The 24,457-nt window shown below is 45.8% G+C and overlaps 1 protein-coding gene across 1 annotated transcript in view; it reads right to left on the bottom strand.

Moving 5' to 3' along the window:
* PREX1 (phosphatidylinositol-3,4,5-trisphosphate dependent Rac exchange factor 1) overlaps positions 1-24,457 on the bottom strand; it is a 1,235,108-nt gene that overhangs the window by 225,501 nt on the left and 985,150 nt on the right. The window contains exons 20-21 of the mRNA XM_069651281.1: positions 4,142-4,278; positions 1,538-1,709 (exon numbers count right to left, since the gene is read on the bottom strand). Coding sequence (XP_069507382.1) covers positions 1,538-1,709; positions 4,142-4,278 — 309 coding nt within the window. The remainder of the gene's footprint in view (positions 1-1,537; positions 1,710-4,141; positions 4,279-24,457) is intronic.

Genomic DNA, 24,457 nt, shown 5'->3' with positions numbered 1-24,457 from the left:
AGCACACATTTTTCTCTGCACACGAGTACTTTTGTTAGCTACTGTGGCAAATCTTGAGATCTTGAACAGGTTGAGTTCTCTTTATAATTACATATAAAATATTTGTTTTTTAGCCTATGTATTTGGAAAAATTGTTGTAAGGTGCGCCTTTTACACAGTTGTGTAAAGCATTGCAGGGATTGGGAAGGGGAAATACCTTTCCAAATTCTCTTCGGACATGGTAGCTCACTAACTTCAAATGCTCACAAAGTGGCTTACCTCGTTAGTCCATTGCGCACGTGGAAAATAAAGTGTGCACGAAAGGCAACCAGTTCCGCACTTAGAGAAAAATAATTAGAGGGAACATTGCACCCAAGACGACAAATAGAGGACAAGGATTTGTGGAGCTGAGACTGGAGGTGAGACACTGGGGAGGAAAGGGAGATTGTAGCAGGTGACTGGAGGAGAGGAACCCTGACAGAAAGGGAGAAAGTGAGGGATGTAGAGTAAACCCTGCCCAGACTTTAGGGCAGCCTCCTGTCAGCCTCTGGCCACAGTCATTTTGAAAGGCCTGCCACTCCCGGCACCACTTACGGAATCATTCTGCTGGTTCCAAGTACGGGGCAAGCACCTGGGATTGAAATCTAGAGAGAAAAGACCCAACAAACTGTTAAGAAAGGGTGCGGGAATCCCTTATAACCTGGGACTTTGAGCTCACCAAACGTTGTGTGGATTTTCTAGGGGACATCCAGACACTGAACTTAGATACTACTACTGCTGGAACTCTTCACTTTCACAAGAGACAACTTCTTTGAACACGTTTTCCCAAAACACTACCCCAAGAAGGAGAACTGTCTGACAACTTTCAGTGTAATTAAGGCACTATTTGTTTATTTTGGCTATTCCTATATACGTTTAATAATAAAACCCTTTGTTAACCAGATACCCTGGTCTTGCCTGTTTGACAATCAGTGTCCACTGTGTGACACTGAAAAAGATAGACACTGAGGCCCACCAGGGTAGACACGTAGACAGGCCGCCATGCGAGGTTACACACCTGTGGCAAACAGGGTTCATGGTCGAATTCCTGTTGTCAGGTACCCATGTTTTCCAAGGGTTTTCCTCAGGAATTGCATTCTTGCTGAGATAACTAATTAAATTAAAAGCCAAAAACCCAATGAACTAGTGACAAAAGTTGTAGGAATGTAGCTTAGAACATTTAGTCTCAAACTTCTATCATGCGACTCAGAGATATTCTTCACGTTGTAGGTTTACATTTTTAAATCAGATGTAACAGAAAATACACAATTTCCATGGAAAATAACAGAATATTAATTGTTGCTTTAACAATGTACAAGTGTCAGTACAAATTATCAGTGCAAAATCCTCTCTAAAACGAGGCAAGATATAGCAATATAGCGATAATGCCACAAGATCAAGCCATGTTATTGCCCACCACTAAAACCCTTCGTACAACAAACAGAAAATCCCTGTATTCACAGGCAACATTTAAAAATACAGTGTAGAACTGTCCTTCAAGCATCGGCTAACCAGTTACCTGCTTCGTGCTCGGTGTCATTCAGCTGCTCGAGGTCAGCATCTTCATCCAATGAGATGTCCTGCTTGCTCTCATCACAAAAGCTTCCATTTAAGCATGCATCTGAAATGGTCTTGTAGGTTCTCTGCTCTTCTGCCTCTTCATGTGTTCTGTAAAGCCACTGGTATGCACCCTGTCAAATGAACGCACAACTTGAGGCAGCCGTAGTATACAGGACATTTAATATATGGACATACAGGAGTGGTTGCCTGTGAAATCTAACTTGCTCATGTCCATTCAGATTTTGTAGAATGCACCTTTAGTCTGGCATGGAGTGACCATTTCATGCAATCGGAGGGGATACCATAAAATGGTTCAAGAAGATCTTTTGCCATTAATTTACTTGTATGAAAATATCAATATTATATAATTATTTTCTCTATTTTTCAGTTCTTTTTGACGTGTACGTTTTATAATCTTGGGTACCAAGGAAAGAAGCAGAATTTCCCACCATAACCAACCACTTCTCGCACATTTGCTCTATGACTTTCACCCTCCGCTTCACACTTTTTGTGCTTCAACTTCTGTTCTGCTGCCTTTTTTCCCCCACATACTCCCCCCTTGCCCAAACCCCTATATCTTCTACCGTCATGTACTTGTGCAACAAGAACTCTATTTTGCATTTCAGTTGACAGAATCATTTGATATTATTGAGACGTTTCCTTTGAAAGCCTTTCGACAAATTATTCGCTGTGTACATTCCCATCTTCCCAGGATTCAAAAAGTTCAACCCAACGCCATGTCACGTGGTCTGAAGTGGTGCTCAAAGTCTTCCTAGATGAGTATTATTCTGCTTCTTTCCTCAATAGCCAGAATTATAATAAGTACATGCCAAAAGAACCAGAAGTGGGTGGCTATGGTGTAAAAAAAAAAAAAAAAACATATTTTGATATTTCAGACTGAACGTGCTGCACTGCAACTTCTTGTGGAGCCCACCGCCACTTGAATACTATGCACATACATACATGTTTTTGATGTGGAAAATGTATGATAGGGAAACTATATAAATGTTGATGTGATACAGTGAAAAGGCCCAAAGCTTATTGCTGGTCAGGTGACTATAGTTTGCTTCCCTTGATTCAACTGCTGAAACCCTTTTCACTATTGAAGTCCCTGACTGAACAGCAGGAGATTGAGGTGGGACCAGTTTAAGTAACCTTGCCATGAATCCAAGATGGCAACCATTATTTCACAAAAGAACTGGCAACGTAGTCAGGTTATGAACCTGGCTGAGCCTCACCACCTATTCTGCATGTTCCCGGGTGACGGGTTAACACATTTCCATACTGGTCAATGATGTCTGCCTAACCCCAGAGAGACTCGGGTGCTATTTTGGTCCTACCGAAAAGAGCTTGGTCCCGGGGTTTGTGGCAGTGCATTATCTGACACTGGTCAAGACAGGGTGTTTATTGCTGAAAATGTAACTATTTGTTGCAACACCTATTGGACTATGGAATCTGTGCTTTGCTTATTATTTCTTATCCTCATGTTTCTCTTTAGCGAGTGTCCCTTGGCACATGCTATCACGTAATGATAGGCAAAGTATGGTAAAAGGATACCATGAAGTGAACGCTAAAGCCATAGTTTAGTAGGGCATGTACAATCATTGCATAGAATTAAATGTGCACACAATCTGCTTAAACTCACTTCTGTCTGCATTGAAAAAATGGCCTGTCACACTTGAAGTGCCAGATTCAAATCCAGATAACAAGGCATTCTAAATACGAGAACCTTATTTGTTAAGTATTGGGAGGCATCTCACTTTCATCTTCTTAAATGTTGTATTCGAGTCAGCTGAAGTGTTTATCCAGAACATGAATTTTCAAGGCTTTCCTTACATATTGTTCAAACGCTAATTAAAATTGGTTAGTGACATCATTCACCTGGTTCAAATAAAGGAAGGCTGGTACTATGTCAAATTGTGCTGGTGTCCAACACCACCTGGGCCAGGCACAATGTTCTTGCACCTCTAGGAGACCTTCACTGTGTGACATTGTATTTTATCAGTAGCATGAATGGACACAATGGGCTTGACAATCAGTAGGTGCCCCCGTCTGAGATGGCCAACGGGACATCATGAAAGGTCGAGAGCAGAGTGTACAGTGGCGCATGGCCAGTCAGCACTGCATTGGACGCGCTGCCAGGCTTTGTTCGACGCCATCTCCTGCATACCTCTGTGAGTGGGCTAAGGCCCCAAGCTGGTTGAGGACACCAAAATCAACGTTCACTCTTCCAATAAAACTTGGAAATAAATGCCTCCAAATACAACTACTAAAATATTTCCAAGACATGTTTTACACCCAACTGCTATTTGAAATAAAATACTTTCAGCATGTCTAAGAGAAGTGCTGACATTAAGAATTCTGCACAATGTATAAATAGAGATAGTCATCCATTTCAGCTACAGTCTCTTCTTCGATGCACATCATTACAAATTCTTAAAATATTCTGTAGAAAACAAATTCGAACTTCATTTTATACAAATTTCCGTCATAGACATCCAATCCAACAGGACAAACAAATGAAGCAACAGCAAAGTTCTACTTGACCTTGGTCATGTCTCACCAGTGATTCCTCTTGGCTAGTGTGAAAAGCAGCAAAATGTTCCAGGACCTCTAGAAAACCGCTGTTGGACACGCTATTGCCATTCACTTTCTGAACACACTGTCCAGGATGAAGACCGGCAGCTGCAGCCGCTGACCCTAAAGGAATAGAACAATGCACATGTTATTGTAACCAAAGGCCCTGAAGAAGGCACATTCAATAAGGTGCATCTTATCAAGAACACCTGAACGTAGAGTTGCATATCGAAGCATATCGTCCCTTCTCCTCTAGGGAGAGATCATTCCCAGAGGGCCAGGGTGGTGCATCCACAATGGAATAGTCTCCTTGGGGCAGTGCACAGCAGGAGAATCACCTGGGAAGAGAAGCCCCTTATGGGACTGGAGACGATCGTCTTCAGGAGAAGCAGAATAATCCCACTGACAGTCCTTTAACCCATTCTAAGGAAATTACATTGCCCTCCCATCTGCCCTGATGTGACTGGAATGTGTTACTGTGAAATTAATTCAACTAGTTCATTAATGCAGGGTAAAATACAAACCAGTATTGACTTAGTATATCTGAGACCATGTACTGGGATGAGGAAGAGGACTGTGAGGATGAAGATCACTCCGGTAAACCGAAGTGAGCAGTCTTGTTCTTTTAGGAATCTCATTGGTTCAGGAGAACTCCTTTTCCCAATGCAGGAGTTTAAATGTAGCACAGCTGAGAAGCCGAGGGAGATCCCTCCGGGTTGCTGTGATTGGAGAAATGAAGCGGCCAGCTGTAGAGCAGAGCACGGAGCACAGAGACCCAAAACCAACACAGAGAGAAGATGTAGTGTAAGGAAGGCATGGTATCAAACAGTGAGGACAGATAAAAGTGATCACAGTTCAAGGGTGTTTATTGACCTTCAAATGGGTTGGTTGAACGCCCATCTAATCCTAAAGCTAAGGATGGGAACAAGCTACGACCATCAAATAATAATAACGCAGTCCTAGTCAAGTCTGTCAAACAAAAGGGCCTATACTAATAATCCTATTGCCAATCCTTATTTCTTATTTTTTTTTTTATTCAATTTTTATTGATTTTTGGAAAACAACAGCATAGGTACGCAAATTACAAGATTTGGGCAATCGCCCTCAACAAATCGAACTATAAGCCATTATTCCCTGCGTTTGTTCCCCCCCGCCCTCTCCCACCCACCCCACACAGTATCTCGAGCGCTGCTGTCTACTTTTAGAAATGATGCGGCGTAGGGTAGCGTCAATCCGGGTTTTCTCCGCCAGTGGTCGACCGGCTTTCCAGGTTCCAAGGCCATTTGTTCCATGTCGGGGCTTGTTTTTAGGCCGGACCAAGGACGCTTGAGGGTCTCAGGACGTGTCCTATGTATTGCCAAACACCTCTTGAAATTGCAGCCAGTCTGTCTCTATTTGGTACTTGAACCATGTAAAGCCGCAGTAAGTCTTTCCATAAGGAATATGTCTTTGGCAATCATCACCCATTCTTTCTTCGAGGGGAGGGCGGGCCTCTTCCACGTTCTACCGCGGGCCGCTCAGGCAGCCAACAGTAGGGAGTGCGAGAGGTCCGGTCATTTTTCCCAGTGGTCATCCTTATGCTGCAGGCCAAACAGTATCAATATCGGGTCCAGTGGGAGCACACCTTCTCCCGCCTCTTTCAGCCAGCTAAGGACTTCGGCCCAGTAAGATTGGACCTTCCCGCATGTCCACCACATGTGCCAATAGTTTGCCTTTTCCCCACACCCGTGCCAGCAAAGGGGGATTACGTCTGGGAACATCCTAGAAAGTGTGATCGGGTCATACTGCCATCTGTGCAGGAGTTTGACAGCATGGGTTTTGTATTGGCAGGAGATCGAGGTCTTAAATGATCTACTACAGAGTCGCCCCCAGAGACCGTCTCCGATCCTTCAACCGAAGTCTCTTTCCCATTTCCCCCTGAGGCTTTTGGTGGTTCCCTCCCAGGGGGTTAAAAGGGCAGAGTAAAGGAGTGAGATGAGGCCTCTCATTTCTACATGGGTATCTAAGATTTTTTCAACTGGGGTGAGTTTTCTTTGTAATTTGGGCTTTAGTTTTGGTTTCATTAGGATTCCCTTGAGTCTCAGGTAGAGGAGTGGGGAGAGCCTACCTATTCCCAAGGATTCTTCAAGCTCCTGGATGCTTATAAAGGACTCCTCCCTGACCAACTGACCAACTCTGCATAGGCCCGCGTCAAACCAGGGCTGATAGTGTTCATGGCCTGGGATTCCCTCTAAAACTGGTGTGGACCAGATGTGACTCATGGGGGAGGGCCAAGTGGTCACCTTCTCACTGTGTCCCTTACCCTCCAACGCCTTCCACATTGTTACTAGTATTGGGTGATCCCGGATTCTCCTTGGCACCTTTCTCATCGGGACCCATAACCACTCACCCACTGTGACCGGGCTCAGGAGGGAGTTTTCGAGAAAGACCCATTGTTTGTTGGGGTCCTCTCTGAGGTGGGGGGCCAGGGTTCTGAGCTGGGCTGCTCTGTGGTAAGTTCCTAAGTCTGGGAGGCCGACCCCCCCTCTATCCTTGGGGAGTGTTTCGTAACCTATTCTGGGTCCCTGGCCTTGCCATATGAATCTCGTTATATGTTTTTTGGCTTCTTTAAGAAGTGCGTCTGGGGCTTCCAAATGGAGCATCTGGAAAACGTACAGGACCCTGGGGAGAAGGTTCATCTTTACAGCGTTTATCCTTCCCATCCACGAGATTTGTCCCTTACCCCATGTCTCCATATCTTTAAATAAGTTGTCAAACAGCGGGGGGTAATTTGCCTGGCTTACATCTTCGTGGGGCCGGACGATGTTGATCCCCAGGTATTTAATCCCTTCGGTACGAATTTGGAACCCCAGGGGGGATAGCTCCGTGAGGTCCCTGTCTGCGTCTGGGGCAAAGGGGAAGATCATTGACTTCCCTATGTTCATCCTGAAGCCTGAGAATTGGCCGAACCGTTCAATAACCCGAACGGCCGCCGGGACCGAGCTATTAGGTTCCCTCAGGTGGAGCAGTATGTCATCTGCATAGAGGCCGAGCTTGAAGGTCCGACCTCCAACATCAATACCGCGGCCCATCGGGGCACATCTTATGTACTACGCGAGTATTTCCATGGTCATGGGGAACAGGATTGGGGAGAGGGGGCAGCCCTGCCTCGTCCCCCTTTGAAGGCTGAATGTTCGTGAAAGGCGACCATTCACCGTGACTCTAGCAGAGGGGTCTGTGTATAAGGCCTTAATGGCTCACCCGATTCCCTCGCCAAAGCCCAGTTTGACAAGGACTCCGTGTAGAAACTCCCAGTCCACCCTGTCGAACGCCTTTTCGGCGTCGATGGCCACCAAGACAGGGTTGTCTCCCTTTGGGGCCGCCTCCCTCATCAGATGCAGGGTCTTTCGGAGGGTGTCCGCCCCCTGTCTCCCCTGTATGAAGCCCACCTGGTCGGAGTGGATGAGTACCCGCATATGGCTGTCTAGTCTCGTGGCTATGATCCTGGTGAACAGTTTAGCGTCCACATTCAGGAGGGAGATTGGTCTATATGACTGGCAGTCTGTTGGATCTTTGCCCTCCTTCGGGATCACTGTTATCAGTGCTTTTCCAAAAGACAGAGGCGCCCTCCCGGTCCTCATGATGTTTGTGAATAGGCCCGCCAGAAACCCCGCTAGTAGGCCTCCAAAGGCCTTATAGAAGCCTGCGGTAAATCCGTCCTCCCCGGGGGCCCTGCCCAGCTTAAGACCCGATATTGCCTTGAGTACCTCCTCGCTCGTTATTGGGGCGTCTAAAGCTGATGTCTCTGGGGGGTCCATCACAGGTAATGTTACTCCTCCGAGGTATGCTCCCAGTGCCTCTGCCTCCACTTCTCCTTCCCTCCCGTAGAGATTCTCATAAAACCCCGCAAATTCCTCCACTATTCCCTCGGGATCAGTTTTTGTCCCCTCATCCCTGCATGAGATCCTTGACACCCATCTATCTCTCCGTTGGCCCCGGAGTTTGGCCGCCAGCATGGGTCGGCCTTATCCCCTTTCTCGTAATACCTTTGGCGCAGGTGTTGGAGGCCCGCTACAATTTTCCCCATCTCCAATGCTCTCAGCTCTTGCCTTTTCGCTCTTGCATCCCCCAAGTCCCCTTCCCTCTCCTCATCCCTCTTCCCTTCAGATCCCTCCAATGCTATTATCTCCGCCCGTAGCCTATGAGCCAGGAGAGTCCTGGTCCTTTTTTTGGAAGCCCCCTCTCTAATCAGAACACCCCTCCAGGTTGCCTTTGCTGCCTCCCAGACTGTCTCTATGTTGACTTCACCCGTGTTATTGAGTTCAAAATATGAATTGATCGCCTTCTCCATCTCCTCCTTAAAAACCACATCTCTTAGCAGGAAGTCATTGCATTTCCACAGGGATTCTCTGGGTTTCAGACCCAATACAGTAATATCTGCCCAGACCATATCGTGGTGCGACCAGCTAACCGGGCGGATGATGCAGGACTCCACTCGGCTCATGTTCTGGTGCCCCATGAAAAGATAATCTATTCTCGTTCTGGTGCCATGGACCGCTCAGTAGAAGGTGTATCCCTTACCCTCCGGATGCAATTCCCTCCATGTGTCCACGAGCCCATAGCCCCACATTAGCTCCCGGAATTTCCCCTGGGGTCTACCCCCTCGGCTGCCTAACGGGATGGCCCCTCCACTATGATCTAATTCCCGATTTGCCCACATGTTAAAGTCTCCACCCAGTATAAGGAGCCCCTCTGTCCTGGCCATTATCTCTCCCATCGCCTCTTTGAGAAATTCAACCTGGCCCACATTAGGACAATAGATCGCTGCTAGGGAGACCCTGGAGTTCTGCAAGTCACCTGATATAATCATGGCTCTACCGTCTTCCCTCCCCCACCTGGTTACCTCTGCGAGTCTCTGGTTTCTCTGCAGGATGATCCCGACTCCACTCCGTTTCGTGGGAGCAGATGCCCAGAAGGTCTGGCCCACGAGTGCTCCCGGGATGGCCTTCTCCTCTCCCGTGACCGTTCTAGTTTCCAGTACGAAGAGGATCTATTTTAGCGTTCTTCATTTCCCTCCCCAAGAGGGAGCGCTTTGCTGGGGAGTTCAGACCCTTTACATTGAGTGAGCCAATTCTCAGTGACTCAGCCCGGCCCCTATTCTCATTGTCCGCCATTGGGTCCTTGTCTTGTGTATACCGTCTTCCCGGATCTGTGCTTGCTGCCACCTTCCAATGTGGTTATGAGACTGTGTGGGTCCCCAAGATCCCCAACTCCCTCCCTTCCCTCCTCCCTCCTCCCCCTCTTTATCATGACGCCTGCCAAAAGGCAAGCCACCAGGGTGAATGCAAGTCCATCCACCGCAGCCCCCTTGTTAAGCTCAGCGTCCCCGGCCGGGGCTGTTTGATTCAATATCTCAGTCTCACTAATAGCGAGCCTCTGGTCACAGTCCCCTTCGGCTTCCGTTGTGGGGGTGTTAAGTTTCTTGAATTTCCTTCGCCCCTTTATCTTCTTCTTTGTGGACCAGGGGCCATCCTGTTCCCTCACAGCGCTCCGAGGCTCTTGCACCTCCATCTCGTTTCCTTCCTCTTGGGTACCCCCTTTGAGTACCTGCAGCACTTGGGATGCCTCCTTGCCGCTGGTTACTCTATGGTCCACTCCTGAGCGTTCAAAAGATAAGGCGAATGTGAAGGACCACCTGTATCTTATGCCTTGGCTGGTGAGCCACTGAGTGAGTGGCCGGCACTCTCTTCTGCGGGTAAGAGTGAAAGCCAAGAGGTCCTGGTAAATCCTCACTGTGTCTCCTTCGAACAAGAAACTCTCCAGCCTTCTCGCTTTCTCGAGGACCTCCATTTTCTCTCTGTAGCGGAGGAAGCGCACAACTATGGACCTTGGGCCGCCCCTCGTTCCACCTCCCCCTCGGTGGGCTCTTTCCAGCTGGACTTCCTTGCCCCCCTCGAGTGTGAAGAGTTGGTTGATGAGGCCCTGAACCTTTCTCCCCACGTCTGCGGCAGTCTCACCTCTCTGTTGAGTCACACCCATAATGCGCAGGTTGTTTTGGCATTCTCTGTTCTCTAGGTCGTCCATTTTCAGGGCTATATCCTCCTCTCCGATTTATAGGTCTGTTAGCTTCGCTTCGAATTTCATGTCTAACAGGTCCATTTGGAGATGGTTGTTTTCCATTCCCTCCATTTTTTCCTCGAGCGTCTCCACTCTCCCCCTGAGATCAACTATAGAGGCTTGTATGTCTGTTCGAATTGCTTTTATCTCCTGGAGGATGTCCTTGAGGTCGCCCTTCGTTAGCACTGCATGGGGGGGGGTCGGCACTTGAAGGCATGGTGACTCTGTGTGGATCACCGAGGGGTGCATCGGACCGGCGGAAGCGTTGGAGGGAGCGGATTGCGCACGTGGGCTGAGTTGGTTCCAGGGCCCCGGTCTCTGGGTGCCCTTTGGAGTATGGGTGGGGACGGGGGGGCGCCTCTCACCCTGCCTTAATGCCTTGAGGTTTCCTCTGGTCGTCTTGGGCCCTCCCCGCTTCTGCGGAGGCAAGCTTGCAAGTGATGGCTCCGGTCCTCACGAGGGGGGCTAGTGTTGTGATTGGGGCCTGTTTCCCCAGATGCGTCACGGCTGAAATGTTCCGGGGGGACCCCTGTACTCCAAGGGGGAGGGACGTGCCAGCTTTTATGGGGTGAGTTGCGCTGGTCCGGGCCCGGAGGGCGCCGGGCGGGGGGCCAAACCCAGTCCGCCCAGTATCAGTTCTCCCCCCTGCGCTCCTCACCTTCTCCGGGCCGTCGAGGGCCTCCACACGTCCATTGTGGGCTTGGACCCCTTCATTGGGGGCTCCTCTTCAAGTAGGCCTCCGTGCGCGGGGGATGGGTTAGGAGGCTCCCGGAGTCCTGACCTGCTGCTAGTTGTCCGCACGGGAGCGGTTCTTGGTGGCGTGGGGCTCCCACCAGGGCGCCCCACTCGTCCCTGCCCCCGTGTGATGTCCACACGCCACTGAGGTAGAGCTCCGGGGCCCGCTCGGCGTCTGCGCACGGCGTGGGGCGTGCTCCGGCGTCCCCCTCTCGGTGTTATGGGCACGGGCCGCGGAGACTACGATCGGCTGCTCCGGGTACCGCGGCAGGTCCGGCCTCTGCCTGGGGCACCGCGAGAGGTGATGCCCTCAGTGGCTCCGCTGCACGGCCTCCGAAAAGGTGTCCTCTCGGTTGTTCGGCGAGAAGGTCCTCAGATCGGGGCCAGGCTATATCCACTTTTGGAGGGGCGCTCGATTCGTTGGGCCGCTGCCGCGGGGCGCACGTTCCCGTCGGGGTTACTCCAAACTCCCGGCCGGGGATTGGCTCAGCGTGCTAGGCCCTGCGGTGGTGGAGGAGCGCTGGTCTCACACGTCCAGCATGCTCCGCGCCCCCTGGTGGTCTCGCCAATCCTTATTTCTAAATACAAAAGGGTGTGGGACAATGTGTATGCAAAAATAAAAGTTTTCAAGAAATAATGTCAGGATGGTTGAGCAGTTGGCTTCCCTTCCCCACATTTTCAGCACGGGGCAAGGCGGCACATTTGAGCTTCGCACACACTCTGGCTTCTCAGCCATGAAGATACAGTTTAAAGCACAGACATCAGGGCATTCTGCCAAAGCTTCTCCAATAACAGTCTCTTACTGCAGAGGGTCTGTCGAAACAAACAAAGTCTTAAAGTTCCATTCCTATCAGGATTTTCACATGCACAAGTTCTGGCTTTCAATATTCATCATGGGTCTCCCTCTTCAGGCTGAGACCCCCTCTTTATCACAATGTTCACAATTGGTCTCCCGCATTCTGGCTCGGACCATGGCTCTCCCTCATTCGGGGTCAAATCCTTTTGATATGATCTCCCTCGTTCGGGCTCCGATCCTCTTAGTAACTACATCAAAGACATTCGAATGTGCAATGGGTTTTGCTTATACCATCGCAGGACCACTTCAATTCACTTCACACATTTTTTCTCATCAATCTTCTAGTTCTGTTTCTCTTGGTGGGATACCTTTCAGAGACCTTTGATTGAGCACGTTCACAGTGCCGGACCACTCTCAACATTATCATATCTTTCCTTCTCAAGTTCAAACATTCATCAGCAGTTTAGCTTTACTCGCGTCTTTCATCACACGCATTTAACAATGTTCGTTCCAGCGCTTGTTATACAATGTCGACGCTTGCAACCTTGACTTCAACATAGACCGGTCTTGCATCGGTCTCCCCAACAGACCGGCTATGTTTATCTCTCTGCCGCTTCTTTGTTCTTGGAGCCGAGGACGATACCAGGGCGGCTGCTGCTGCTCCTCCCCACCTTGGTTAGTTACACGAAAGGGCCTACGATATCTCTCGACACACAATGCATGTTTCTACAGTCTGGATTCCTGGCCTTACGATTTCTTCCTCAAAGGTTTCTTGAAAGTAATGGTGTCTTGCTGAAAAGGTCAAGGGTAATTTCCTTCTTACAAACCTCATATTTCTCCCCTCATTCAGCTGCTGACTCGAAACTGCTGTACCTTTGTCTGCTTTGCCTGGCTCTCATGCTCTGCCTTTTATCAGTGTGGGGAAGTCAGGTGTGAGTGATTGTCAGTAATTGCCTGACTGTGCCTGACCACAATAGTGGGACATGTCAGATACACTGCTCTGGTGTGAGTGTTTTCTCCCAGAGCAGACTGTTCATGTGAAAGTGCTGGAGAAGGGAAAGGTGGTGGGGGGGGAGGGTTAAGGTTCCCACGTATCCTACCTGGTAGGAGGGGGTAACGGTGTTGCAGGGGGAGGGATACCGCACCTCAACATCCGGTGTCCCACTCCCACAAGACTCATCACCCAGGTGATTCTCCCGCACCTGTCCACCCTCATGGTCTGGATCCAAAGGCGATGGCCATGCTCTGGCCACCTGAGGGAGAGATTTGTGGGGACAAGCGGGTGAGACACCTTCTGGTTCCTCACATGTGGTCTGCCGAAGAAGGAGAGAGAATGAAAGTAGCTCGGAAGCCAGCTACTCCGAAGCTCATTTACCGAATAGACGCAAGAGCGTCTTAGCGTGTCCACAGCAACGCCAAGGCAAGGGCCGACCGCAAGAAGGACATGGAATGCTGCAAATGAGAAACTGAAGCAAAGGCAAGTGCAAGGGCTACCGAAGCCGCAGGACAGAATCACACAGCCCAGAGGATGCAAACAAAGGTACACAGGCTGGTGGGAAGGGAGAGAATGTCTGGGAAAGCAGAGTTGTCAGGTACTGTTAGGATACAGTGACATAATCTGAGACATTAGGTCTGGGGAAAATTAGTATAGAAAGGTTTTTGGAAGTTATTATGAGTTTAATTTTAAAACAGCCAATTTTGCCCTTAACATTCATTGCAGTCTATGGAGAATGCCCCAAGCCAAGATGAGGTCCTCAGTCTAAGTTCTGATTGGCTGGTGATTGTTTATAGGGAAGACAATGAACATTCTAAACTGCCTTTCATCGTCTTTGCCCAGCTGAGAGGTCGCGTATTAAGCTGCTCCTGCTTAACTTGTTCAGGGGTTTCAAGTTTCAAGCGGTCGAGCGGCTTATTTGAAAAGCAAACAGGAATCTTGCGGAGATTCATTTTGGCACTGAACAGGAGTAAGAAGATTTTGAGTTATCCAAGAAAAAAGAAAGGTTTCAAAGACTCTCCACAAGATAAGTCCTTTTAAAACTCAAGACTCTTTCTATAATGTCATTGTAGAAGATTTAATCTGATTTTCAAGTTCATATGAAAAATATTTACTAAGGACTTTATTGCTGTCGCATGTTTGGCTTTGTTACGCTACGTTTTCTATCAAGCGCGTGGTTTTTCCGTTAACAGAAGCCTGCGCGTGAGAGACTTCGCTTGAGTATCTAGCGCGAGCTCTTTGGTGTCGCGTGATACTCTTTTGCGTGTGTTTTTTACCCGCGGTTGAACTTCAGCGCGTGTGCTCGCATATTGGATTAAGCGCGTGTGGATTTTTACCCGCGGTTTGTCGTCAGCGCGTGTGCTCGCATATTGAATTAAGCACGTGTGGATTTTTACCCGCGGTTTGTCGTCAGCGCGTGTGCTCGCATATTGGATTAAGCGCGTGTGGATTTTTACCCGCGGTTTGTCGTCAGCGCGTGTGCTCGCATATTGGACTAAGCGCGTGTGGATTTTTACCCGCGGTTTGTCGTCAGCGCGTGTGCTCGCATCTTGGACTAAGCGCGTGTGGATTTTTACCCGCGGTTTGTCGTCAGCACGTGTGTTCGCATCCTGGACTAAGCGCGTGTGGATTTTTACCCGCGGTTGAACTTCAGCGCGTGTGCGTGCTTTGGTTTAATCGCGTGTGGATTTTTTCTGTGGTTTAATCTACAGCACTTCAACGATCTTCACTCAGTTTGGATCCCTATGCGAGTTCAAGAGATTTCTACGTGAGATTTTTGACGCAAGTTTCAAGAACTGTTAATTTAAGTAAAAACACTCTAAAAAGAAATTTATAAGAAGAAATATAAATACTTTCCAGAAACACTAGAACTTCCATTTACTTTTAATGAACTTAAGACTTTGTTCAAGCTTCTTGAGTTTAAAGAAGATTACCTGCAAAGTTAATTTCACATTCATGGACCTACTAAGAAGGCTGAATGATCGTTGAGATTCAAGTCAACTAGTAAGGAAGTCTAGTCAGCTTATCACTTCTCTGGGCATATTGTAGAGAAGTTCCAGGTATGGTTTTTACTTTATTTGGTAAAGGATATTGATACTTAAGGTTAGTATAGTGCCTCATGAATAACAAGGTGTATTATATGTTTATGTTTTACCACAGGTGAAGAACCAGCTAGTCTTAGCTTCCAGCCTGGTGTTTGTTAATTTGTCCCTTCCCCCTTTCCCCTGGAAGTGAGGTAAACTGAGCAGTTTATAGTATCAGCTCAGAGTGCCACATTTTGGGTGGATTGTCGGGGGCTCAGCAGCTTCTGCAGACACCAGGATCTCAGCCTGACAAGAGTAAAGCACAAAAAAGACCAAATAAGGGTCCAAGAATATTTTGATCTAATACACTGAGAGGAATACGAAAACCAGGGCAATAGTTACCCCAACCAATAACGGATATGTAACAAATGAATGCATAACAAGTAAGCACAGATAAAAGGATCATTAGCTTAGCAGGAGAGTGCACCAGTCTATTGAGAACAGCAATTGCGAGTCTGGGACCCGCACCCAAGTGAAGCAGAGCACATAAGGGCGTCAAAGACTCCTCCTTAAAATAAGTTTGAAAAATAGGGGTGTTGTATTTTGCGGGAGGGTAAGCCAAACAAGCCTGAAGTTGTATTGTGAGTCTGGAATCCGCACCCAAAAGAGAGACTAAGGATAAAAGTCTCCTGGAACCCCAGATAATCAGAAATAAAAGGGGTTGGAGACCTACATGAGAAAGAAGGAGACAAAGAAATAAATGGGTCTTCCCAGACCCCTCAAGTGTTGAGAGTCTGGGATTTGCACCCAAAAATAGAACACTGGAACAAAAGGCATTTACAAACCCCAAGTCTGTGAAACGTATTGTAGTATTGTATGGAAGACCACTTGGTGTTTTTTAAGAACAGATTTGAAAGACATTTGTCCATTTTGAAGTCTAGGGGAAAGGAGCAACCCCCTAATATCGGAACACTATTTCTTGAACATTGATTTGAAGCTTGACTGGCAGAAAACATTTATATTTGCTTCATGGCAACTATTCTCTTTAGAGTGAGATCAGCCCTACATCATAGTTTATAGAGTGAGGGACAGAAATTGGAGACGTGACTTGGACAGACTTACCTTTGGACATCCTGACTGTTTTCCTAAGTTCCTTCCAGGCAGGGAAACCCCTCTTAGCTTTAGGGCTAGAGAGGCCTTTTTCCAAACCATTTCTGAGCAGTACAAGTCTATACCCAAAAACATGCCACCATTGTGTCCGAGCCTTACTTCTGGTTCTGGTACCTCACAAAACCCACTTGTTTCATCTCTCTATGAAGAATGTGCAGTGGGTGAAAGAAAATGTGCACGCTTTATTTATCTTCCTCTCCACAGGCCAAAAGAAATTAATCACAAGAACTATTGGAAATGTTATGTAAATAAATGTTATCTATTCTAGATATACAGTCACATTAAAGCAATATTTCAGTTAATCCATTGTGCCAACAGTATGCATAAGGGACTGGCAAATCAACACAATGAACATAGCTACCAAACAGCTGCACTGTGAGATTTTAAAATGACACTGTTTTAAGCAAACAAGCATTTTACAGACACTCTTTGGAAATTCACAGAAAAAACACAGACGGTCAAACTAGTAAAACCAAGTGTATCCTGAGCTGTCCGGTACCCCAGGGAATCATTTGCTATCGGTGCCATTTAGAATACTGGGCAAAAGAAATCCAATGAATTATGAAGCAATGCAGCTCTTCAGTTTTTCCATCAAGATATATAACTTGAAAGATCACAGGATGAACGTTTGCATTCATAGTTTGTGTGAAGCATACTTGTTCATTAAACTGCAAACACATGCACTCATTGTATTAACTAGGATGCCCCATAGACAGAAACAGGCAAATTGTAGAAAATGACCCGCTGTCTGAAGTAACATAGCATTCCAGGCTGCAGGGGAAGGACCCATCTGTTGATTCACTGGATCAGCCTGGAAATAGTATTCCTCCTCTGCCAGCAAGTTTTCTTTATAAACAATGAAATAATGTAGCTGGCACAGGCGAGGTTAGAAAAGAATCACAAATTGCGTATTACAGTCTAGATGAGATAACGGACAAAATAGATGTGTGCCCAAAGAACAAAAGCTAAATACATGTAGTGGGGGTTTCTAGTAAATACAATACTTGCGGACTCCAGTGGTCCCTAGGGGTTGAGCATGTTAATCAGTGTCTATTGTGGGATGATTTGAGCAATTTGCCTTATTTCCGACAGACATCAAATCTAACTGAATCGCCTAAAACAGGTGACGTCAAACAGTGAAACATAAGGATGTTAGACTGGAGCACTCAATGGTTAGCAGAAAAACATGATAAATTGATAACACTATTTATATAATTCCAGGCTTCCATAAAAAATATTCATTAACGCCGCCCTGCTGATGCTAAGCGCCTGCATGAGAGGACCTTCAACACCTGAATGCAGTGTTTAGATCTTATGCGTGGAACATCATTCCAATGACAAAGTGAGAGGAAAGCTATGTTCAGTGTACAAAAAGATGATCCGTTGTATTTCTAAAACTGTTTACATACAAAACATTAAGATGTCCACGGCGGTAAAAACCATCAATCATTCTGCCTTGATTGGCCATCTGGCTGTGGCAGGTATTTCCCGTTCGATGCTGTCTTGGTCTAATCCTTTCCTGGAGGACCGGGCACAATCTCTTTCCCTTTCTCCTTTTCAATCTAGTCCGGCCTCCCCAACCTGTGGGGTGCTGCAGGCATCAGCCCTCTTCTCCCATTTCCTCAATGTTTATTTTCAATCGTTGGCTAAACCCATTCAATGCCATCACCTTTGGTGTGATTTGCTGACGAGAAGCAGATTAAAGTGTATTTACATCTCTCCAAATCTGATACTGCCTCGCGATTAAGACGTTGTCTGGAGTCAGTGGGTTGATGGATGAGCGACAACTGGCGGAAGTTGAATGGGGACAAGACTGACATGCTGGTGGTCAATTCCCCGTCGGCTACATCTTTTTGGACTCCAGACTTTTGGCCCTCCTTGCTTGGGTCCTTTCCTTGTCCTGTTCCAGTGGTTAAAAACCTGGGCTGTAAAACCTCAGCTTCCTTGTCAGCTGAAGGCCAAGTCAGTGCTGTATGCCAAACTGGCCACTATAAATGAAATATTCTGCTGAAAGTTCTCCCCCATCTGCCAGTTTAGATGCAAGCTCCTGTGGTAGCCTCCCTAGTATTTGGCACTATAGATTACTGTAATTCTCTTTTCTTAGCGCAGCCAGCATATTTCATTCAGCGATTGTGAACTGCAGAATTCTGCGGCTAGAGTGGCCACGCAACCCTCATATTGAGACCATGTTTCCCAAATTTTATGAAGTCTTCATTGGTTCCCTGTACTTAGTCGTGTTCATTTTAAATCTTTGTGTATTGTCCATTGTGCCGTCTTTGGTAATGGAGCTGAATATCTTCAAGCCAAGTTCCTCCTCAAGCTCTTTGCTCTCAACATGCTCTTTTTGTTCGGGTTCCTCGCCTTTAACAATACTGGGTTGGTGGACATGCTTTTGCTGTGCCTGCGGCTGCTTTATGGAACCAACTTCCGCGTCTGCTCCAGGCTATCGAAAATCAACTACTCTTTTGTTGTTCTCTGAAAAAATACTTGTTTTATGTTGAGGGTCTCTGTGGGGGGCTGGCAGTCCTTACTGTGGTTTTCTACTACCAAGATGCCTATTGGTGTAAGTTTGCGCTCTACAACTAAATTAACAGAACATGAGAGGACCTCAAGACAGTGTTTAGGTCTTTATGCGTGGAACAGCATTCCAATGACAAAGTGAGAGGAAAGCTGTATTCAGTGTGCTAAAAGATAATCTGTTGCATTCCTAAAACAGTTTAAATACAATACATTGAGAGGCCGATGGCAGGAACAATAAGAGATAGAGGTATAGTCATGTTATGCTTATACAGTGCAGTCTGAGGAATAAGAAAATGTACCATTGATACAAATTAAGAGAAGGATTTCATGCACAGATCCAAATAAAATGTATGCTGTAATTAAGACTAGTGTAATGTGTACATGGTCCTTTATTGGCAAAGTTACATTACTGAGCAAAGGGTTACAGTTGAACCCTTTGCTCAATAACCGTTAAACTTTAATTTGGATGGTGTTTTTCAGGAGGAGAAAAAAATGAACCTGTAGCAATGTCAAAATTATACATTCTGCTACACCTACTGTGTGAATTGCCACAATCGTACAGCTTACAGGGGATTTTTGGCAGGATATAGGGAATGCTCCCAAAAATAAAGGGACCAATTGCACCTTAAACTTACAAGAGTATTCATTTGAGTTTGCAATGGCTATGTCTGCAGCTCTCAGACTAGAGCCGGTTCTCCTGAAATTGTGGAAGCTTTTCAAGACCCAACTTTTCTCTTCCTCCTCTCTCCCCCTCTCCTACTAATGTCCCCCTTGCCTCTATTGACTGGCTGTCTGGTTCCTTCAGATTCGTATAGGGCACCAGGCCGCCCTCGACCAGTCTACCACTGCACTTGGCCTCCCTGACCCCCTCCCACCCCAACCTGTACTTGCCCTTCAGATTTCCCGCCCGTGCACCCCTTGAGCCCTTCCACCCCTGTTCCTCGCACTAACATGTGAACCTTCTTTCCCTGCACTCTCTGCATTTCGCTGACACTTCTCCACCTGGCGTCCCTTTGGCACTCACATAACCCATGGGCTTTTCCGCCTTGACCAGCACTGCCCCCCTCCCCAGCGCTTTTGTTCCTGCACTTGCACAATCCGAATGACACAAGGCCTAGTAGAACCTTTTTTGCTTTCCTTCATCCCTGCCCCCCTTTCCCTTTTGTCTTTTTGCACAGTTCAACACCTTTTGCTGTATAGGCACATTATAAATACCCAATAAATATTTATGCCCTGCCACAATGGGGAAAAAGAAGAGGAAACTAGGATTAAAAAAAAAAACTGATGCAGACTCACAAGTAAGAGAACACAAACTACAATGGTCAGAATATAATTCAGCAGTCAGAGGAGATTCAAATATACAATGTTTCTCAGCTGATAAAAGGAGGTGAAGAGGCCAGGCTCATAATTCAGTAGAGGAAGAGTTGAGCTGGATTCTGGAATAGAGGCAGTTAGGCGTACAGAGTGAAATCCACAAAACCAACATCTATACGTCCAGCCATCCTGTTTACAACCACAATCCTTGCACTAGTAAACTGATCATACTCAATTTTCCTAGGGTACCATCAGCAATGACAGTATTAACCAAATGTATGCTTGCCTGCTGGAAACCACTGACATAGAAAATGGGAGGTCTGAAAGTAAGTACTGACGTTTAAATACTGTTGAAACCCGTGAAAACATTTGCCAGGTAATTGACTTTTCTTTCACAGCATAGAGAGTTTGGGGTGAAATGATCATTTTAGGAAGAATAAATGTGAACTGTAATTGCTCCCGATGGAGGCATCTCAAACCCTCCTACATAAAATGAAAGCACTACATTCCCAACCACTTTATTGTCCTGGACCACATGAATATAACAGAAATGAATGTGATTTTGAAGAAAAGACATAATTGCAACTCAATAACTACTTATTGAATACATTTTACATTATTATTTTTCTAATGTACATGGATTCAGTAATTGTACTAGGTTCCAGTGTTAATGTGTTGACATTTCTTCAAGTGTAGCACGGTTCTATGTCCGTTTGCAGACAGGTTTTCTTTTAATGCAATTTTTCAGGAAAAAAACGAATGGAATAATTTTTTTTATTTGGGGGGTATCCCCTCCAAGCGCCCTCTTCACTATATTTTAAAACCTACCCCAACCCCCTCCATATCCCCTTACCCTTTCCCCCTATATTTCAAAGAGGTTTTACAATGGAATGTTTTCAGCAAAAATTGCATTGAAAAAATTCCTGTCGGCCCAACAATACTATACCGTGCATCACTTCTCAAAATAATTTTAATGCCTTTGTGAATGCTGCAACATGTCATTCTGAATTCAGCAAAGGCATCATGCAAAGGCATCATTCAAGAGCAATACTAACAGGGATGCAGCATGGGATTGTTTTGATGGTTTAAGCAATTATTTAGGAACAGTGAAGTAGAACACGTAGCAATGTGTTATCGAGTCAATATAATCTATGTATCACTTTACATTCATTTCTGTAATAAAAACACTGACCTGTGGTGAGTTTCTTAAGTTTTGGGAACATTGAACTGGACTTTCGTCCATCTATTCAAGAATTCCATACTGGTGATTCTTATTTTGGGGGAGGTAGTTAAATTGGGTGTTGCACCGCTAAAGACCCTACGTAAAGACCCTACGGGACTGGGTTAAGGAAGAAGAGAACTCAGGGTAATAATGATTACCAGAAAGCAATCACAGCCCTCAGATGACTAATCCAAAAGAAAGATTTTATTTTAATTTTAAATGATATAGTTTAATTATAAACATTTAATTTATACTATTTTCAAGTGCATACACTGGGTCTCATAGTTATACAATGTTGCTACAAAAAGGTAAAAAAAGGAGCGGGGCATGAGCAAAGTCTTTGGGCGTGATTGGAGTTGGATAACAGAGGAGGAATATCTCAATTTTATTAGTTTTGGCTTGTCCTCTTCTCTATTTCTAGTATGGTTTGTAGATATTGGGAGATTGTGAAGATAAGTTTATTGACTTGTCCATTAATTAGCTTTGACCATCTTGATTCCGCGTCCATGTGCTGTGATGAGATTTCAAAGAAGGCACGAAAGCGGAAAGGAAGATATCAGACATATGGAACCCAGACAATTGCTCTAAGGTGCATGTTAAGTATATAATAGCTACCCTGCCAGTAGCAGTCAAAGATTGGAAACCATTAAATAAAATAATGTATTCGGAAAAAAAGGTAACTTTTGTTTTGTCCCTGTGCTTTATACAGCGACATATCGGCAGAACAAGACTAACATCTAAAATCTCTTGTCAACTGCTTGACTAAACAATTTTAGCAGTGTATGAGACTTGTGTATTAAAGATAACCGTTACCCAGCTCACTTATGCAAGAATAAACAGCTTAAGGGTTTGAAGTTAGGGAATGAAATGGCTCCACCACTTGATCCAGTATGTTTCCTGTGATTAGCTGCGTAGACTTCTTGGCACAAAAACTGGTAAAATCCTCCCATACATGTACGTTCACGGCTAACATTTGTTTGGAAGGCAAAAGATGTCACTACCAATGATAAAAAGCAAGCAAAATAGCACGAATATCTGCAGATATTGATAATGTTAGCAATCCTGTAGTTTTACAGTATTTCTTTTTTTATTAACTTTTGTTCAAGACAAATTTCTTTAGAATGTTCATATGCTTTTCTATAGGGATTCTGAACAAATCTAATTTAGGAAAGCAAGCTAAATTCAATGAAACCAGCATGTTGTTTTAGAGGTCAGTTAGTATGGCACAATGCTGAACATCCTATAAACTTTGAATATGTTTCTTACGTAGTATCACAAGGTGGTGTGTGCCATATTACTGTAGTTCATGTGAGGAAACCAGTCATTAATGGCGAAATAATGTGTTTTTGTAGCGCATCACAGGACACCTTTTGGCAGATTCAGTGTACCATGGCAATTGGGAAGAGGAGCAAAGGATTTAGCAAATGCCAGGTGTTGCATTTACTGCCTATGGTCATCCTTTTGGAGTATGACCTTTCTCTGAAGAGGCCTCGTGGGAGAGTGGAGAGGGGGATATACACTAGCCAATACCCACCACAGACTGGTAATGGGAGAAATGAGGTCAATGGGGCCATTAAAGTGCAAACGTTGTTTAGATTGTGGAGAGGGGTGCCTGATGGTTAAGGCTTTACTCACCAGTGAAAGAGTACTAGAGAGGAGTCCTAGGAACTCTAGGTAATTTGGGGTAATCAACCAATGGTAGAAGGTGTGTGAGGAAGCCATTTCAGAGATTTGGCCCTATATGTGTTAAAATATGCTGCCAAATGCCTTATATCTGGTTGAGCAGATGAGGTATAAGCAATGACTGGTGGAGGCCAACCCTGTGACTTAACAGTAGATTTCAAACAACGGGCAAGTTTCCTCCAAGTGCGGCCATAAATTACCTTAAGTACCAGTCACAGGGACTTCAATTGTGATACTTCTCTTTAAGGAACCAAGGAAGGCCCTTCATTGCTAGTTTGATATGGTCCTGGTTGCACACACCAGCGATGACACGAAGTGTAGAATATTGGATTCTGGAGCTCCATGTATGCCTTTACAGAGAGCCAATTGTAGATGATGCTGCAATGGACCATGCAGGACTAGGACATGAACTCAGGCTTTCTTTCACATTTTCTGGGATTAAAAGCTGTTAAGGAAAGTGTTGTACTTTAATGAACATGACGACTACAAAAATCCAGACTCTGGATTTCTTTTTCTTAAAAACATATTTAAGAGAATTCGGAAAACTACAAAGAGTATGGAAGACCTTACACGACCACTCATACTTCAAGACCTCGCCACAATGAACGTAGACCCACATCACCAGATGGCTCTGAAAGGTCCAAACAAACAACAGACTCGACCGCCGTCTGTCCAGACGCCATGCCAAAAAAGGGCACTTGGTCTTGGTTACAGGATGCCTTGACACCAGGCCTCAAAAGATAGCAACAAACGCGGGGTGGCAACCACTCATCACGGCCACCCCAATCGACCCACGAAGACCTTCATAACCCACTCTGTCCATAGCATCATGTAACACCGAGGCCACATGCATTTAACAAAAACCGGCAGTTACAACTTGGGGGTTCACGACATTCTCTGCCTGCAAGAAACTTGGCTGACGGATAAACCCGCTCTGAACGGGTATACTTTAGAGATTTCACCGGCCTCCAAAGGTCCACTTGGTAGACCTTCCTCTGGTCTACTGACAGCAATTCGGTCAGGATCAAATATAACCACTACCAAGATAATAGCAGCTACTTATGCTTTTCTCGTGGTGCTTATGACAAGGAACGACAAAATCCCTACAGAAGCTTCATTTCCCAAAGAAGCCTTTGCCATAATCAATGTCTACTGGAATCCCCAAAAAACATCTTCAGCAAACTTCTACGATGAAGCTGCCAACATCATTGACGAGATAATGATCAAATATCAGACCTCAAACATCTTGATTTATGGAGACCTAAACGCAAACTGCCTGAACCCATCTGCGCATACTCTGACGGAGGTAAGAGGAAAATCGTGGGTAACACTAATGAACTCCAAAAATCTCCGAAACGCAGCAAATGTATGTAGTAAGCAAACCATGATACCCAGATGGGAGCGCGACCAGTCTTCTGCAACTCTCGATTACATCTTTGTATCGGAAAAAATCTACTCTAGCATAGACTCTTTCGAAGTAATCAGAACTGAAGTAAGCAATCACAACCTACTACACCTTACCTGCAACATCTGAGGTCGAGGCCAGCAATTTTACAAAGCTTCGTTCGAGACAAACTCTCAGCTAACTCGCTTGCGCATGACCACAAACAACATCAAAACCCTGTCAGACAAATACAAAATGTTAACCTCTGACATCGAAGCAAAGAGTTAACCTTCAGGGCCAGTTACATTCCCCTGCTACTCGCCTACAAAAAACCTCGGAATGGCTTCACCAGCCAGCACTTAAC

Source organism: Ambystoma mexicanum, chromosome 3p, assembly GCF_040938575.1.
Source record: "Ambystoma mexicanum isolate Mex_15411 chromosome 3p, UKY_AmexF1_1, whole genome shotgun sequence".
Classification (NCBI taxonomy): Eukaryota; Metazoa; Chordata; class Amphibia; order Caudata; family Ambystomatidae; genus Ambystoma; species Ambystoma mexicanum.
The sequence above is the reverse complement of the archived record's forward strand: the minus strand, read 5'-3'. Positions and strand labels throughout refer to the sequence as shown.